Below are 14999 nucleotides of genomic sequence, written 5' to 3'. Positions count from 1 at the left end.
AAGAATGAAACAGAGAAACTAAGCTGATTTTCACAAATGTGATTTCTTCAGTGACTTCAATAACACAATAACTTAATAACTCACTCATCTTTACCTTAATAGTTATCTATTGGTAAGTGGCAAATTTAAATATTTGAGACTGGAGGAGCAATAATTTAAATGATTAACAATGTTATAAGCCCCATCTACTAAGATCAATAAGTAAATCGATGAGCAATGAATAACAATGTTAATAACTTGTAAGAATTTGAAGAAAGGTAATTCTCATCATTTTATAAACAAGCATTTAAGGAGGATTTGTTAAGCAGTAGATTCAGTTTTGAGTTACATTTTTGGAAGATAATTGCCTTAATATGTGATTATCATTGAAGAACATTTCAAATAATCCAGTGGAGCTAAAGGGATTAAAAATAATAAATGGAGGAAAGAAAGTTTAAGAAAGAATGTTTTTGTTGTTTCGATCTGAGGAAGGGTAGGGTATCAAAAAAGAGGTGATATAAACTTGATGAGGGATTAGGTTGCTATGATAGCATCGAACATCCCAGTTTTCACTAAAAGGATATTACTTGGTGAAAGGAACAGAAGCAAAAAGCTGAAATCTTGCACTTTTTTTCTCTTAATCTGTGGACATGGGAAGCAATAATAAATGGAGATGACTGGAGAAGCAAGGGAATTTGAGACATGAAATTATTGGAATATGGACAATGTACAAAAATTTTGTATTGAATGAAATATTGCATTTTATTTATTTCACATGATTCAAAATAGCAATTTTCAGCATAGCTTACCATATTACTGCTGGTGCTTTAAGTTAAGAACAGTGAGGATATAAAAGTCTTTTTCTTAATGGTAATATATACTGAAAGGAAGTGAAGTTGAAAGGCAGAATGTATTTAAATATGGTTAGCGTTTTGTGTGTAATCTACGAAAAATAAACTGAAATTCCACTTGTAATTACAATCCTCCTATAAAGGAAAATGTGCCTGTTGAAAGAGGTAATATATTCTGTTTAATGTGGTACTCATTTGAGAATTCAAATATCTGAATTTTAGTCACTTTTCAGTTACTTAACTTTCCCAGTGTTTCAATTTCCGACTAGCAAGCCAGGGAGGATAATATTCTTGCCTCCTGGAAACATTGTAAGGATACCTTTTTATCCTGCACAATTTAATACAAAATGTCCTGAGAAAGTTATGTATTTATTTATTTATTTTTTTGTAATTTGAAAAATACTCAAGCGGTTATTGCTTGCTTACTCTATTTTCTTTATTCCCCAAATGCATTTAACTTATTTAACTGGAATATGGCTTACTACTTTCATTCCCATTACAAGTCTCAAACTCATTCCTTTTGAATTGTGTTTTTCTTGTTTGCCCAGCCAACTGAATGCTGCATGTTTATTATTTGAAACTCAACACTGAATCACCCTCTCAGGAAGGGCATGCTGCACGCCAAGCTTTTGAACAAATATGTAGGAACAGGACTCTGACTTATAGACAGTTCCTTAGCTTTACTTTAATTTTTCTTTTATTTTCACTGACAGTAAAATTTTCTGGAGAGTACAATCAAGATAGTGTATTATTAGAAATAACATTAATAGAAGCTTGGTCAGAAATGATAATAGTCATAATAAGCATCTCTCTTACCAAGGCATTCCACACAGAGAGATCACAGCACAATAAATAAAGGATTTCTCATTTACCACACAACAAATAAAACAATTGCAATAACAAAAATGTGATTTCATAAATGTTCTTATACTAAAAATAAAAGCAAAAATATGAGATCATGCACTGGAGACAAAAGCTAAAAATGAATAGTTATAACAAAAAAAGACAACATTCCAAAAGATTAAAATGTTCAAGTATTGTGAGAGGAAAGGGGGAAGATTCAAAATAGAATGGGTTCAGAATAAGTCAATTATATTTACTATCCTAGGAGAGACACTGACATAATTGTTTTTAATCCAGGAATATTAGAACACATACTGTTATCCATTTAAAGGACAGATTCCATTTCCTTGGAGCATGTTTCATACTACAAGGATAGAATAAAATTTATAGTTTATCCTAATTGTAAGTAGATAATAATATTCTGAGAGAAATATTCTCAGGAACAGGCCAGTGTGATGGCCTGGAATAGTAGGAGCCTGGGAGTCAGGAAACATTGACTTTAGTTCTGTTTTCATCGTTGTCTATAAAAAGTTCATTTGAGATAGCCATCTAATAAATAACCTTCAAGATATTTCTCAGTCCTGAAATAAACTTTCACTTTATGTTTCGATTTTGCTGTAAGAGTTCAACTATTGGGGCTAGTAGAAAGTAGCGAAAATAACAATAAAATAGCCTAACAATTTTAATGATTCTTAATTTCTAAAAAGTTATTGAAAAAAAGTGGGATCACTTAATGGAATTAAGAATTGTATAATGCTTTAGTGGGGTTGTTCATACAACATAATAATTCTTCCCCAACAAAACTAATCTAAGCAGAGCAGTGCCTTTACACTTTGTGGTTCAATAGTATATCAGATATGAACAGTGGCTAGTTTCTACATGATTAGGAAAAACATGTCTGTCATGGGAGTAAAAAAATAAAATTTGTTTGTTAAATTACACATAAATATAAGGTACAAATGTATTTTTAAAATACAGATTAAAATAATCACACTTGCATTGTGTACATACGAAAATACAGTATTTAATATTCAATATACACAGACACATTTATGATAAATGCAACTATTTGGCAATGCCAGTTCTTTCGGGTTTTGTTGTTGTTGTTGTTGTTGTTCCCTATTTCCATAAACATGGAAACAAAAATGCTTTGCTGAAATCTCCTAGCTCTGGCGGACATCTTGAAGCAGTTTGTTAATCTCTGCCACCAGTTCACTGGCATCCATGAGTTCGTGTTTCCCATCATTGAGGTGGTTGAGCACATTGTCAAAATCATCCTCTTCATAATTTTCAGGGATCTCCTCCATGGCTGGCAGCCATTTTGAAGAAGGCTGCACACTGGAGTGAGTTCCAAGTGGCGGCCCACAGTTGTTGGTGGGATTTTGAAAATGTGTACTGGCTGCCCATGCCGCTACCCCCTGTGGGTAACCCACAGTTTTGGCTGGCAAGGGTCCCTTCCTGCGTTCCAGGGAATTGGACCGATCCACCTCACTGCATTCAGAATAGGTGTCCAGGGAAGGGGGTAAGAGACGCTGGAACACGCTGCTCATTTCCGAGAGCAGAGATGATGTGCTGGTATCCCCAGTGTCCTCATCGTTTGGGGAGTCCTTTCCAAAGGTAGAAAAACTCTTCTTCTTTTCACCGGAATCTGCAGGCTGAGCGTCATCCTCAAGACTCTGATGTGGATGCTGCTGCTGTGGTTGTGTTGGGAATTCTTCCCCTGGAATGAACATGTTACTCCTATAATCGGAAGATGGTGAGGGCAGTGGTGGCATCCAGCACTGGTCAGAGTGTCCCAGGACCCTGCACTCCTCCGTGCAGAGCCTCATAGCTGCACTCAAGAAAAACAATGGGGTTTCATTATTATACTTAGCACGATTCAAAATAATGCAAAAATATAATTTTATAATAAAAAATAGAATGAGACAGTTTTAAACTATTGCCATGATGCCAACCTATTATTATACACATAAACTGGACTACAATTATGGCTTTAATTTGAACACTAGTTTTATAGACCTCCATAAGTGTTATCTTCTGGTGTGTTTTTTTCCTTATTGGTCAAATAAGAACATTCTGCTACTCGAATAATGAGAAGAAGGGTTGATAACGTATACGTGGGAAGAACTAGGTGTCAGTGATGAAATAAGTACTGATCATAAATTCTAAAGAACAGACTTGTAAGGTGAAACCTATAACTTTAGAATGCCACTCATATAATTCTTGTGTAATACATACCTTTGTGTAACTTTCTCAATATTACTTTAGTTTTAATGGAAGCAATGAGAATATAATAAGCTATAAGGTAATCATACTTATTAATCTCTCTTAAAGATATTACAAATTATTTATGGATTTATTACTTAAAACAGTAGTGAAAAGTATCCTGAGCTACTGGGTGGTCATCTGCAATTACCCTCTTAAGAAGTTTTCTTTTAAAGATTCAAAATATATCCATATTCAAATATACGAAAATGTCATCAAAAGATGAAGAATATGAAAAATTCAATCTTTAGTTCTTACAGATGTTCTAATGCTCTATTGGAATATGAGTGGCCACACTCATAGGAAAAAGAACAGATGATATGAGAAAAGCAGGAAAATAAAAAGGAAAAAACCCCTCTATATTTGGCAAATACAATAACTAAGATACATGACAAGGAAATGAAAAGATGTAAAATATACTCTACAAACCATTGACTTATTTCAGTGAGAAGTAAGTCTCTTCAGCATTATGATTTATTTTTAGAGCAAATAGCAGAATGCAGAAAATGCAAAATAATTCTCTTAGATTTAAAACAACATTAGGTTGTTATTAGCTATACGTATATATTAAGAGCTAATTTTGTAGATCCATTTATTTTAGGAAGATTCCTCTTCCTCCGAAATAATTGCTAAAAGGGTGATTCTTGAAGGAAGCCCGTTCCCTTATTAGAGGAAAGAAGTTGTCTATTGCAGTTACTGTGGTATCACTAGCAACTGGTAAAGTGCCTGCATACAGTAGGTATTCACTACATGTTTTCTAAATAAAACATGAAGAAAATAATGTTGACTTTCTGAAAAAAAAAAAAAAAAGAAGTAATGGTCTTTGATTGAAGGGGTAGAAATTGCTGCTTTTCTCTGCTTGAATCTTTGAGATAATTCTGTTCTTAAACTGCAAGAGTCCCAAATATGGACCTCAAGTTTTAATGAAAAAGGGGATAATTTGAGGAACAAAATGAGATCAAGTATTGTGAGAAAAAAGCTGAATCACTAAGAAAGCTAGAAATACAATGAAGCAGAAAAAAAGTGGAGAAAAGTGTGAACATCAATTCCATGTGAATCAAGGTGGGGAAAGAGAAAGAGGGTAAGCATGAAGAAAAATTGTGCTATTTGTTATGAACGGTTACATTTAAATAGACAAGGATGATTTAAGAATAAAAGCTTGTCTAGATTTCCTGACTTCATGCATTATTACTACTTGGAAATATTTACTGACTTTTTTTTTTTTTTAATTTGATGTGGACAAAACGAAAGGGGTTGAAAGTCATTGGAATAATTTAATAGCAATGAGGTTTTCTCAGCAGCGAAATAACAATCATAGTGGTAATGATTTTTTTTGCCTTCTTAATTCTCCAGGTCTCTGAAAATGGAACTTAGACCTGTCTCTATTGTCTTACTCATATCCTGTTAGAAGGAAGAAGAACAGACCTGCTGACACCACTTCATTTATTTTTTATCCTTTAACTCAGTAGTTTTAGGCTTGGGAAGGGGTTAGTTGTTTGATTCACTTTATTTTAATGCTTAATGATTGGAGGGAAATGATAAATTACATAGGCTTCTAAGAATACTGAAAACGACCTAGTTTTCTAAAGACCTAAATATAATACACATAAAACCAACAATACAGTGCAAAAATACAATCTAGGTAACTAACGCAATCTGAAAGTTCATGCTCAAAAATAAGTTTGGTCATAGAAATTTTTAAACAGTGAATGTTATTTGCAACTTCATCCCAATAAGTAAGTGGAGCTTTAATTATAAAATAATAAATTAACTTAAAAATGAAAAATAATAAGAAAAATTGATGAGGAAACACTAATGGAGGGAAGGATGACAAAAAAATAAGAGAAAGAGAAGAGTAATGGTGCAGAAGAGGGCATTTCTTGCAACTTCATTGATATTGTCAACCTTGTCCCCAGGGACTTGACTGAAAACATTCTCAATCTGTAAGTAATTTAGTGCCGCAAATGTTCCATACTATATCCCAGTGATCAGGGCTTGTTGACAAGTAGTCCAAGTGGCTAATCTTTCTGTTGCTCCTTGAAAGCTCTGCTAGGTAGTTAAGTGTCCTCTGGGGAGGGGGCACATGGTGAAAGGAGAGCATCTTCTTTACCACTAGAAGACTATGGATTTTGTCACTGCACTGCACCTTATTGGTAGGACACAAAGCAGATATATAAGAAATATGTATGCCTTGCTTCTATCAAGCCATTAGTAATCAGGTGATCAATCAGTTATCCATTAGGAGTCTGCTACATGTGAAGTGCAACAATAGCACCCCGCCCTCAAAAGTTTTAAAAAGATATAGCTATAAATAAAGTGTAGCAAATGGGGTCATAAGCACAAGTAAAGTGTCAAATTAGATGATGCTAAGGGCATGTCAAGAAAGGAAAAAAAAGTGGAGGTGAAGCTGAAATAGTTAAAGAAAGACAAGCTTTGAAAGATGAATAGGAGTCAGTTACACAAAGTGACGAGAAGGCAGCTTTTCAGGTAGGAAGGACACCATGAGCAAAGCATCAGTGTGTGAAGTGAGGAGATGCTTCTAGCTATAACAAAAGATACAAAGATGGCAACATAGGACAGTTAATAAGTTAAGAGAGGATCCCATTGCCCTTTGAATGCCAAGATAAATAGTTTATTTAGTTCAGTGTTGCTGGGCAACAAGTATTGATTTTGAGCAAAAAAAATGTAGATTAAAATGTTCTCAAAATGTTGTTCAAGCTGTATGAAAGAAAGATTTGACAAAGGGAGGAACTACTAGAGAGTGAATATCAGTTTGCACACTGATACACTAAACTAGTCATGGAAGAAAGGCCAGAACGGATGGGCTTTCATGGATACCTGCCATGAGAAAGGAGAGAACATAGAATTTTAAAAGAATGTTTAAAGTAAGTAATCAGAGATGACAGACTGATGAAAAGTGGATTGGACTCAATCAAGAAAAATGAGTATCACAAGAAACAAAATCAAACGGCTGTATGAATCATCTTGGTGAAGTGAATGCAATGGAAAATGGGGATTTTTGCAGGCATATGCTTAGTGTTACAGTTCAAAGTTGAATGAGTAAGAAAGTATGTTGGCAAACATGAGCCAACAGACAAAAAATGCATACCGATTTAACTGCTCAAAATGCAGGATATTTGTGTGGGAATTAATAGCATGAATGACCAGAAATGACCCTGTTGGCAGGCAGTGCAACATAACATAATCTGTATTTGTTCAAAGTCTAAGGCAGAAAAACAGTTGGACCAAGACACTTTAGTCCTAGAAATATAAATGCTTTGGAAACTGTGCTGATCTCTTTTAATGGCATTCAGATGTGGACTTACATTTTTCTCTACTTGGGATATTTCCTGGGAATATAAATTTACAAAGCACAGGCTTTACACTCTAATGTGCCTCCAGAAGTTGCCAGGTTAAATAATAAACTGGAATATGTGTCATCAAAATTATATAAATAAGGGGTAGCTATCTTTGTATAGATACTCATTACACGTATTGGAGTCTACAGTAGTCAAACATGAATATACTTTGTGGCCCATTGGTGACCTCCTGGTGCTCTATGCCTCCAGGATAGCTTTGACCACACCTCAGATGGAGGCAGGTACCTAGTAAGGCAGAAATGTATCTACTGTAATATATTTTGTTATAATACAATGTTATGCATGAGCAAAATAACTCTCCAACCACACCCACAGTTAAATGTGTTGTGCAAATATGAGATTGTTTTTTTAAAAAATTATCTCATAATAAGTGGAATTATTAATGATGATATAAAAGTGAACTCCTAATTTTGAAAAGAAATGTGATACTGATGGAGCTTAACGCCACTCACTAAACACAATTCACTGTTTTCTACAGTTTATGTCTACCTATTGTTTCCCCAATGTCATTATTCCTTAACATATATCATTATTATTGCAATTATTATTATTATTTACTCCAAGTGCTAGAAAACTTTCTTGCCACAAACTTACGTGGAGGTGGCAACTTAGCAAATATAAGAAAAAGTAAAATAATTTTGACCTAAAAAAAAAAGAAACTTATAATTAGCTATTAGGTTTATACAATTTCAGAATAAAAAGGGACTTTAAGATCATTTAGTCCCGAAAATGCCAAGATTATGTAATTAGAGCAGCTATTCAGTTAACTATGCTGATAAATTTAAATTTCAATGAATAAACATTATACAAATCTAAAAATATACAATACAATATTGATGTCATGCCCACTATGTTACTTTTCTGTTTAATGAAATGAAATTACATTATTTAAAATCAAGGATTAATACTCAAAATTAGGGTTCTGTCAGGATCACAAAATTGTAGTTTAGCCAACTCCTTTATTACACAGGTAAGAATAATGAAACTGATTCTCTTTGAGCAACGTGTCTGATTCTAAATATATTCCACTAAATTTTCAGAGATTTATCTTCAAATTGGCCAAGAAAGTCTATGCATTAAAAACAGAAACAAAAACTGGACACCATGATTGTGCAAACAGGCTCTCAGGTACACTGCATGCCTTATTGTCTCTAGAAGTTCCCCCTATACATTCATCCTGTGAGATGTATTATAGTATCTATTACTGTAATAACAGAAGTAAATAATCAACATTTAATAGTTACGGGGTATGTCGTCTCTAGAACATAAGAATATTAGGACACTGTTTAAAAACAATTGCTACAACAGCAAAAACCTGTTACTTCACATACTTGATTGATTACTGTTTAAGAGTGTGGGGGTTGTCTCAAATCTCACTCTCCAATGTACATACTGCCTGATTTGAGATGCATTTTCTAACCTTTATAAGTTTCAGTTTCCAAAGCTTAACAACAACAACAACAAAATAGAAGCCTGTTACTACTGTCACTACTACTAATTCCTGACAAAGCCTTAGAAGAGGCAGTGCAGGTATCAAACTCTGCATGGGCCTGGAGTAAACCTGGGGGCATAGTTGGTAACTACTATTGCTACTACTATTCCTAATATTAACACCGCTCTGGCTACTGCCATCACTACTTCACTTATGAGTGCTCGAGTTTCTATTCACAGTGGTCCTTCGGTATCCAAAGGGGATGGTCCAGGCCCCCTGTGGATACCAAAATTGGGTTGCTTATATAAAGTGGTATAGCTGTTACATAGAGCCTATGCACATCCTCCCAAATACTTTAAATCTTCTCTAGGTTACTAAAAATACCTAATAAATGTAAATGCTATATAAATAGCTGTTATACTGTATTGTTTTTTATTTGTTTTTTTTAATTGTTGTATTAATATTTTTTATTGTTTAATCCAAATACTTTCGATTAACAGTTGGTTGAATCTATAGATGTGGAACCTGCAGATATGGAATGTCAGCTATATTGATTTTCTTGAATTCCTGTAGCTGTCTGAGGCTCCCTCGTGTTTATTTCCTAAACTCTCTTACTTATCTGTATTTAAAAATAGAGGTGCAGTGGAATTAAGATGGGTGATATTGTGTTGTTCTGTCTTTCATACATCAAATGGCAGTCATTGATCCACATTCAGTGAAACTTGGAAATATAGGTAGCCAAAGGAACACACGTATGTATTCCTAAGGTTGATTTCACATTGAAGTCTTTAGTAGTGGTGCTGCTAGGATAATATAATCAGTATTTACTCAGTTCAGAGAGTTTCTATTGCAGAATTAGAGGGAAGAAACTCCAAGGAAAACGTGGTTCGAAACTTAATAGCATCTTTTCTATCTAGCTGTGTACTTAAAAATTCCACTCTTGGGTCCTTGTTCCTCTTCTACTATAGCAAAATGAAATGTTGGCAAAAATATTCTGTGCTTACCACCTACAAAGATGCATTCCTTCTCCTATTTTTAATGCTTGAAGTGTACAATTTCTAGCGTATTTTAGTCTCTGCTTTTGTGAGTTGGTGCCCATCACAGGAAATGCATCCTCCAAATTACAGTCCAGTTCACCACTGTGCGCCAAAACAGTTTAACTGAATAAAAACCACCACCCCATAATTTTGCAAAGAGTTGCACAACCATGTTCTATGGCTGTATCAGATGAGGTGGAAAGAGGAGGGAAGTGGGTTTTTTTTATTTTTTTTAAATTTTTCCCCACCCCTTTCTTCTTGTCCTATGAAGCTGTCATGCTTACTCTTTCTCTTCCGACAGCTTAATGAAATTTAAGAAAATAGTGTTAAAATGTTTCAGTTTCTGTTCATTACTAAACAGTGACGAATATACTATAAAACATATTATAAATACTTCAGTGCAAGGGACAAATAAAGAAGAAATATAAGCATGAGAGAAATTTTTCATTTTACTGGTATCACGGTAGACCTGAAAATGAAGATTTATCTATCACTACCCTCTTACCTGCTGGAATTCTTCCATCTGTGAGAAACAGGTCACTGAATCCTTCACCCAGCAGCCTATCTATTGGAGAATCTCGCCCCAAATCATAATCACTGTCTCCTGCCTCACTGTCACCACGGCCACTGTCTTTCAAGCTAAATTTGTCCATGTCTTGAAGGGCATATCTGGAAAGATAAATCAGAAAAAAAAATTACAGTTTTTACTCTTCAGCATTTATGCTGAGACTTAATAGGTAACACAAGAATAATTCATACCTATAGCTCCTGGAATATTTGTTTCCTCGAAAACTTGGTCTTGGTTGATATTGCCCCTGGTGAAGCATTGAAAGAAGCTGAGAGACCTGCTGGAAACCAAATAGACAGAACTGATTCCTGGAAACAAGCCTCCAAATACTCACAATCTTTAAGCATGAAAAAGAGTTACTTGCTATTTCAAGTAAGTAATTGAACATATTATCTCTATTTAAGATTCGCAAATGCTGGACTGTGGTGGACCATGCAGCTAGCTGCCAACTATAACTAAAATATATCTCAGAGAGATTTGGATGATCTAATACAACTGACTTTTACTTTGTGAAAGAAGACTCCCTTTCAAATAACTGATTTATTTTCTTTATAATTCAGATAAAGTGATCACCTGTAAAAATACATGGAAAATACTGTAAAATACAACACTATAACGCATGTAGTTTAAAAATGTCAGGAAATCTTCCGAACTTGGACAAACATAACATGCATTGAAATAGAAGTCTGAAGGCCTCAATTTTTTAATCTGTTCAGTAAAAACTATAACCTTGAAAAGTAAGCAAGTCTCTACTTTCTGGCTTCCCATTATTTTAATCTGGGAAGTAAGGGGACTCTAACTACATACTCCTTTGTGAGCTTCATATTTATTTTTCAATATTATACATATTACATGCAAGTTAATTACTTAAGGAAAACTAAAAACAGTATGCTAAAGTGTGCATCTTTGCTACATATTCACAATGTAACTTGTATCCTACTAATTTGCACGGTATTAGTATTGTTACTTATTATTGAAAACATTTAAGAACTAGTAAACACAATTCCTGAACACTAACACCTAACATTGCAATGAATTGATGCGGTTTATGATCTTACCTCAACAGCAGGAGTGGCGTGGGTGAGTTCTAATGAGAAATTCTCTGGCACGTGGTTTGATGAGATTGTCACCAGACTGTTGAGTGACTGGTGACTGTTGTGACTCTGCCGGCTGCCCATCTGCCCTCTTTCTAAGGTAGGCGATGAAGATGGAGACGATCTGTGATGAGATCTGATGGGCAGAGTGCCATTTATGGTAGGCACCAATGTGATGTCCCCTTTGTGAATCTGCCGGGATGGCCTTTTTGGGTGGTGCTGGTAAGTTGATTCGGCCACCCTGCAGTTATAAGATCTAGTGTCTTTCTTCTCACGGTTGCACCTAGTTGCAAATAGCACCATAATAACCAACAACACTGCACAAATTGCTCCTAAGGAAATAATTATTATCATGGAGACATCCAAGGATGCCTGGCTTACTGAAGTCATTGCTGTACTTGTCACTGACTCTGCATATTCAAAGATCATGCACTTCAGAAGGACTTTGGTATGTAGCTGAGGATTGCCTTTGTCCTGAATGATAACTGACAGCTCCCATTCTGTGTAGGGAACAGAATCCATGCTCACGTTGGTATGGATGTCACATGATCGTGGATCAATTATGAAGATATTCTCCTCATTACCTGCTACTATGGCGCAGCTGAGTTCAGCATTCACACCAGAGTCTCTGTCAATTGCCCTTATTCTTGTGACATGAAAGCCACTTTCAGCCCCTTTGGGAATGGTGATTTCTGCCGTATTATTGCGCAATGCAGGCCCTATAACCACAGGAATGTTGTCATTTTCATCAATAATGGTGAGCACAACTGTGGTATTGCTTACCAGCTGCTTTGGGCTTCCTCCATCTCTCGCTTCTACCACAAAAGTGATCTGGCTCACTTCTTCGTGATCAAAGATTCTGAGGGCATAGATGGCTCCATTAGATGGGTCAATAGTTACATACGTAGTTATGGAACTTCCTAGAATAAAACTCTCCAAGATGGTGTATGTCACTTGCCCATTTTCTCCAAGATCAGGATCTGTGGCTGTAACAGTGGTGATATATGCCCCCGGCGAGTTATTTTCTGAAATTACAAATTCATATCGGCTTCTCTGGAAGTGGGGTGGATTGTCATTGATATCATTGATTTGAACTGTAAAATGTTTCACTGTAGAGAGACTGGGTGTCCCCTTGTCCTCAGCGATTACAGTCAAACTATATTCAGATCTCTTTTCTCTATCCAGTGTGGCATTGGTTAAGATTAAATAATTGTTTTCATATGTCTTCTGAAGTTTAAAGTGACCATGTCCATGAAGCTTACAAACTATTTCTCCATTCAGCCCAGAATCCTTGTCCTGAACTCTGACCAAAGCAACAAATGTATCAATAGGATCCCCTTCAAAAATATAAGATATTTCTTCTTTTCCAGGGGACATGAGGTTGATGTTAATTTCGGGTTTATTGTCATTAACATCCACAACCTTAATGATAATTTTGCAATGGGCTGGGATTGAATTTGGACCCAAATCTTGAGCCTGAACATCAATCTCATAGGATTTGGTGATTTCATAATCCACTTGCTTGAAAAGAGTCAAATGTCCTCTTTCGGAATCAATTTTAAAAGTCTCCATAATTTTGGGAGACACATGACTGCTGAAGGAATATACAATTTTCCCATTAGCGCCCTCATCTGGATCCGTGGCATTCAGATCTAAGAGCAAAGTGCCGACCGGGGAGTTTTCTAAGAGTTGTATTATATAAGATTGCTGCTCAAAAGCAGGACTGTTGTCATTGGAGTCTGAAATGCTTATTTTTAGTATGGATGAGCCAGACCTCTGAGGTACTCCCATGTCTGAGGCAGTGAGCTGAAGCTCGTAGCTTGACTTCAGCTCCCGATCTAACTCTCTGACCACTATGAGTTCTGCATACTTGGCTCCATCAGTCCTGGTCCGAACCTCAATATTAAAAAAATCATTGGTAGAGAGCGAGTATGTGTGGAGGGAATTTTCCCCAACATCTGGATCAAATGCACTGTCCAGGGGAATGCGAGTCCCAACTGCCGCACTCTCAGATATCTCAATAGGTATGATAGATCTTGAAAACTGAGGAGAATTGTCATTAATATCCAGCACTTCAACTTCAATATGGAAAAGCTGCAGATGCTCTGTGGGTAGAGTGATCACATCAAACTCTATGGAACAGTTCAAGTTTTTCTGGCATAGTTGTTCACGGTCAATTGTAGCCCCAATGCTGATTTCCCCATTATCCTCATTTACTACAAGTAGAGGAGAATTTCCCCTCTGCATGGCTCGAAATCGAACAGTAGAAGGATTAGGTAGCTTCAATAAAACATCAGCCACATCCTCCGATAGTCTTGCAATTACTGATCCAACCCTCTGTTCCTCATAAATCCTGTATTTCAAATTCTTGCCCAGTACATCGCGGTTGAAAGATACTATCAGGAGTGCAAAAACAAACCTAAAGTGCATTTTAGCATTCATTTGGTGCATTGGTCAGTTTATGAGATTTCCCTCACAGAGCAAGTTAAAACAGCAAAGCAATCCCCTCAACTTCCTTTGGCAACTTAAAGCTACATTTGGTACTTGAAACTTGAAAGCGTCTCTTAATAACACAGCACAGCAATTAACAGCTCGCAAACTTTTGTTTTATACACACCGTGTCACGACTTCCAGATACCTTCGGCATGGAGTCCAGTCCTTGCGTTTGTTTGGTCGTTCGTCCTCTTTCCAGGCAGAAGAGTGTCACCTCCGCGTTTTCGCCGTTGTGTAGTCGGAATCCATCTATTGCGGGGTGCCGGCGGAGTCTGCAGTGTGTCTTTCCTGAGAGATTCTTTCTCCCTTTCGCTGCTCGGCTGCAGACTAAACACCCGTGATTGCTGACTCCAGTCTAAAATCTGTACAACTTCACTTCAACTCAGACAAAGCTCTTGCCCAGCGTGTGTTGAATCGCTTCCAGCCAATCAGCGTGCTTCCAAATCAAAAACTGATGGAGTCACCCAAGGAGGGAGGGGGAGAGCGGAGGGTGGGAGAGAGAAAGAGACTGAGAAGGAGGAAGGAGGGGGCGGGGGCGCAAAGGAGAGAAGGGGAGACGGGCTGGTGGGGGCTGGGGGAGGAGATGGGAGCCAGTCCTTCCCTGCTCCTTCCTTCTTCCTCCCCACTCCCCCTCCGCCTTTCAATCTACTGCATTCACTTTCTCTGAGCGTGCCATGACAAAGGGGAGACAAATTACAGAAGAAAAACTTTAAGTCAACTTCTGGTCGCCTTTATTTATATGGCACGTTAAATTGTTCTTGTTTTCTTAATTGCTCTTTCTTCTGCCACAGACGTGTAATCATCTTGCTTTTCATAGTCCTTAAGTGCTAGTTTAACTTAAAATACCTCTAAGTGCGTTTTGTTGGTGGAGGAATTTAATACAATTTGAAAACTTGCTTCTAATTATGCTTCTCAGACCGCCTCCTTCCCCACTCCCTCTGTAAATACTTGGGCCTTGCTCCTTCTAGGAGCACAAGCAGATTGTCTTGGGGCTCTGTTTTTAAAGAACAGAACGAGTAAAGAGGTTTCATTTTCTGTTTTCTTTCATCTTTATTCT

General features: G+C 36.5%; 1 protein-coding gene across 3 annotated transcripts; it reads right to left on the bottom strand.

Annotated features, from left to right (window-relative positions):
- Positions 1 to 715: 715 nt before the first annotated feature.
- Positions 716 to 14320, bottom strand: PCDH18 (protocadherin 18). Of its 3 annotated transcripts, XM_011985655.1 has the most exons (5): positions 14067 to 14306; positions 11414 to 13554; positions 10547 to 10632; positions 10293 to 10456; positions 1488 to 3504 (listed from the first exon to the last, which is right to left on the bottom strand). In XM_011985655.1, exons 2-5 carry the CDS (start codon positions 13238 to 13240, stop codon positions 2837 to 2839), a joined length of 2745 nt encoding a protein of 914 aa, XP_011841045.1. In that variant the 5' UTR covers positions 13241 to 13554; positions 14067 to 14306; the 3' UTR covers positions 1488 to 2836. The 3 variants fall into 3 exon arrangements, with proteins under 3 accessions (XP_011841043.1, XP_011841044.1, XP_011841045.1); XM_011985653.1 differs by having other exon boundaries at positions 716 to 3504; positions 10547 to 10635; positions 11414 to 14320; XM_011985654.1 differs by having other exon boundaries at positions 716 to 3504; positions 11414 to 14320.
- Positions 14321 to 14999: the final 679 nt, after the last annotated feature.

Source organism: Mandrillus leucophaeus, unplaced genomic scaffold (genome assembly GCF_000951045.1).
Source record: "Mandrillus leucophaeus isolate KB7577 unplaced genomic scaffold, Mleu.le_1.0 Scaffold289, whole genome shotgun sequence".
Taxonomy (NCBI): domain Eukaryota; kingdom Metazoa; phylum Chordata; class Mammalia; order Primates; family Cercopithecidae; genus Mandrillus; species Mandrillus leucophaeus.
Note: the sequence above shows the minus strand (reverse complement) of the source record. Positions and strands in the feature narration are given on the sequence as shown.

Excerpts from the sequence above, each read along its gene's own strand:
- PCDH18 (XM_011985653.1), bottom strand. The coding sequence starts at position 13,900 with ATGCACCAAATGAATGCTAAAATGCACTTTAGGTTTGTTTTTGCACTC. Across the intron at positions 10,636-11,413 it reads ACGCCACTCCTGCTGTTGAG|CAGGTCTCTCAGCTTCTTTC; the intron begins GTAAGATCATAA and ends TTTGGTTTCCAG. Across the intron at positions 10,457-10,546 it reads AAATATTCCAGGAGCTATAG|ATATGCCCTTCAAGACATGG; the intron begins GTATGAATTATT and ends TTATCTTTCCAG.